Source organism: Coenobita brevimanus, chromosome 110, assembly GCF_032717465.1.
Source record: "Coenobita brevimanus isolate Jiangsu-jjx chromosome 110, ASM3271746v2, whole genome shotgun sequence".
NCBI classification, from domain to species: domain Eukaryota; kingdom Metazoa; phylum Arthropoda; class Malacostraca; order Decapoda; family Coenobitidae; genus Coenobita; species Coenobita brevimanus.
In genome coordinates, this window is record NC_137063.1 from 20,937,678 (window position 1) to 20,940,369 (window position 2,692).

At 43.7% G+C, this 2,692-nt stretch overlaps 1 protein-coding gene across 1 annotated transcript; it reads right to left on the minus strand.

Annotated features, from left to right (window-relative positions):
• Positions 1–1,056: 1,056 nt before the first annotated feature.
• Positions 1,057–2,399, minus strand: LOC145417507 (uncharacterized). The gene is made up of 2 exons (XM_080286215.1): positions 2,373–2,399; positions 1,057–1,704 (listed from the first exon to the last, which is right to left on the minus strand). The coding sequence occupies exons 1-2, from the start codon at positions 2,397–2,399 to the stop codon at positions 1,057–1,059; spliced, it is 675 nt and encodes a 224-aa protein (XP_080142341.1).
• Positions 2,400–2,692: the final 293 nt, after the last annotated feature.

Sequence of the window (2,692 nt, forward strand, 5' to 3'; positions counted from 1 at the left end):
AGGCCAGGAGAGGTATCCTCACAGTTACTAGTATTCATTGAGGTGAGTGTAGTTAGCTACTTCAGGCCATCTGAGAGAATAGCAACACAGAATGAGTGGCCTAGAGATCAGTGGTTGTCTACCCTAGTACCCAAGTTGGTAGGCAAAGCTCAAAAGGAATACACTTCCCTAAATGAACCTAACCATTACGATCGAGTCAAGACGGTGATTCTCAGGCATATTCAGTCACCCCCTAGTTGCCGACAACAGTTGAGGAACTTCCAGAAGGGATTCAATCAAACTATTGCAGAGTTCACTCAGGAGTTGCTTAGAATATTCAAAAAATGGCTAGAGGCAACTGAGACAAAAAATATATTAGGGCTACTTAACTTGATAGTCCTCGAGCAATTCAAGTCCAGACTGCCCTTCTATATCCTGAGGTATACTGAAGAACAAAGGGAGAAAAATGTAGAAAACACTACAGATCTGGCTGCTGCCCATAAATTATTGGTTTGATCACTCAGCGGTTGGAATCGCAGTCAAAAACACAATGAGATCATCCTCTGATGATCCAGTATTAAAAAAGCACAATATGCTGAGGACAGTCGCAGATAGTCAGAATTCTGATTCCCACCTTTTTTATAATTATGTAACAACGTCTGTTCCTTTATGTTGCCATTTTATTTATTCTTACTTTGTATATAATTAGGAAATTTAAAAATGTCATGCATGCGACTATGTAGAATTTGATTTTGGATGGTTGCTTACTGTGGTGGGTCCTATTCTTAACTGTAGCAGGGAATTAGGAATGGAAGGCACCTGTGTCAACCAGGAACTTGTGGCCAGATAAGGAAATCCGTGATGTTGAATCCTAAGCACAGTGGACCAAGAGCGTGGGTGTTTGGTAGTTCAAGGTATTGAAAGGCCACCAACACAGTTAGTGGCAACCCAGCTACACGTTTTTTGGCCACTAGCATCCAGAGATTCAGTTGCATGCATTTGATCCAAACTTGTTGTGATAGTAGCACAGTCCAGAGGCAGGAATTGACTGCAAGTTCCGGGTGTGCAGTTATAGGTCTAGTTGGTGGGTGGCCTCAAGTGGGTGAAGGTCTTAGTGGCGCTCGTGTTGGAAAGCTCCTCGGATGGGGCAGAGCAGATGGTGTCAGAGATACAGGAAGCCCTGGTGGGACTGATAAGCTCATCTGCCTTCTTTATGAGGGCTTCCATAGGGTTTTCGTCAGCATCATGTTGGGCAGCCCTTACAGAAAGGGGAAGATGTCGCAGCCATAGCTCATGAAGTAAGTTTACACGGAGTGGTTGCTTGGTTGTAGGGTCTATTTCAGGCAGCCAAGCAAAGGCTTGCATCTCATTCCAGGCTGCACGTGCTGTAATGTCCCCCAGGGGTAGTTGTGGTATACTGAGGAGTTGGGCCCAGTTACTGACAAAGTGTAATTTCTTAAAGTAAGTCTTGAGATCCTCATATTTGACATCATCATCCTTTTCGTCCAGCCACGCCAAGATGCGGGGAAACAGGTTTTCTGGAATGGCTTCCAGCACATAGTCTGCCTTTGTGCGAGGGTCGGTGACTTTCCACAGACGGAACTGGACCTCCTCCTGCCAGAACCAGGAGATGGGCTCCTTGGAAGAGAAGGGCGACAACCTTACCACAACAACCTTACCCCAACGGTGTTCATTGTCGGGGTCTCCATGATGTTCTTGTCTTGACTGTCAGCAGGCATGACAATGTAGGCTGGTCACTCCAGGATCACCAGTTGTAAGGAATGATGGAAAGTCCTTGTCGACTTGTCTGGTGTTTATTGGGAATGTCAACATATATTCAGATTCAATGCAGTAAAACAGAAGACATGGAAGAATTTTGCAAATAAACAATGTTATTAATAGAAATCAAATCGTACGTAGTCACATCATGACCTTGTTTTTTTTATTTCCTAATTATTTACAAAGTAAGAATAAATAAAATGGTAACACAAAGGAACAGACATCGTTACAATTACTGCAAAACAAAAGACCATGTAATTCAAAATTGTAATAATCCAAAGTGTTGAACAGCAAAGAGGGATTCTGGGTTACCCTCATCCAAACCCATTGCCACCACTAGTATGGAAACTAACACTGAACTCTTCGTGCCTTTTAAGACTCAAGGTCAAGTATCCCTGTCCCCTAACTCTCCTTCATACCCTATCAGAATTCTACATGACACAGGTGCTGCCAAATCAGTTCTGCACATAAAGGCATTCTGTGATATTCAGGCTGCACACACACGGGTGAAAGTGGTACTAGCTAGTTTAACCTCACAGGTGTCCTTCCCATTAGCTAAAGTTTACTTAGAGTCTCCCATTTACTCAGGTGTAGAGAAAGTAGCGGTCACTAACGAGCCTCTCCCTATCACTGATGTTCATCTTCTACTCGGTAACGACATCACAGGCTGTCGGGTGGTTCCTGCTCCTACAATAATGGATAATCCTTTTGTTCTCCTAGTTGGCGAGGAGGAGGATCATGATGTTTTTCCTATTTGTGCAGTATCCAGGGCACAAGCAGCTCGGGTTAAAGCTTTACCTCACCTTAATACCCCAGTACCTTCAGAGAATCCTTATGACAACATAATCTCAAAAGCAAACCTCATAAAGGCACAACAATCAGACTCGTCCTTGACCTCTATCAGACACTTAGTGTCAGATGATGGTTTCGGTAA

Coding starts and splice junctions, on each gene's coding strand:
- LOC145417507 (XM_080286215.1), bottom strand. CDS start 2,399: ATGAACATCAGTGATAGGGAGAGGCTC. Junction 1,705..2,372: donor TCAGTGATAGGGAGAGGCTC/GTTAGTGACCGC, acceptor GCCTGCTGACAG/TCAAGACAAGAACATCATGG.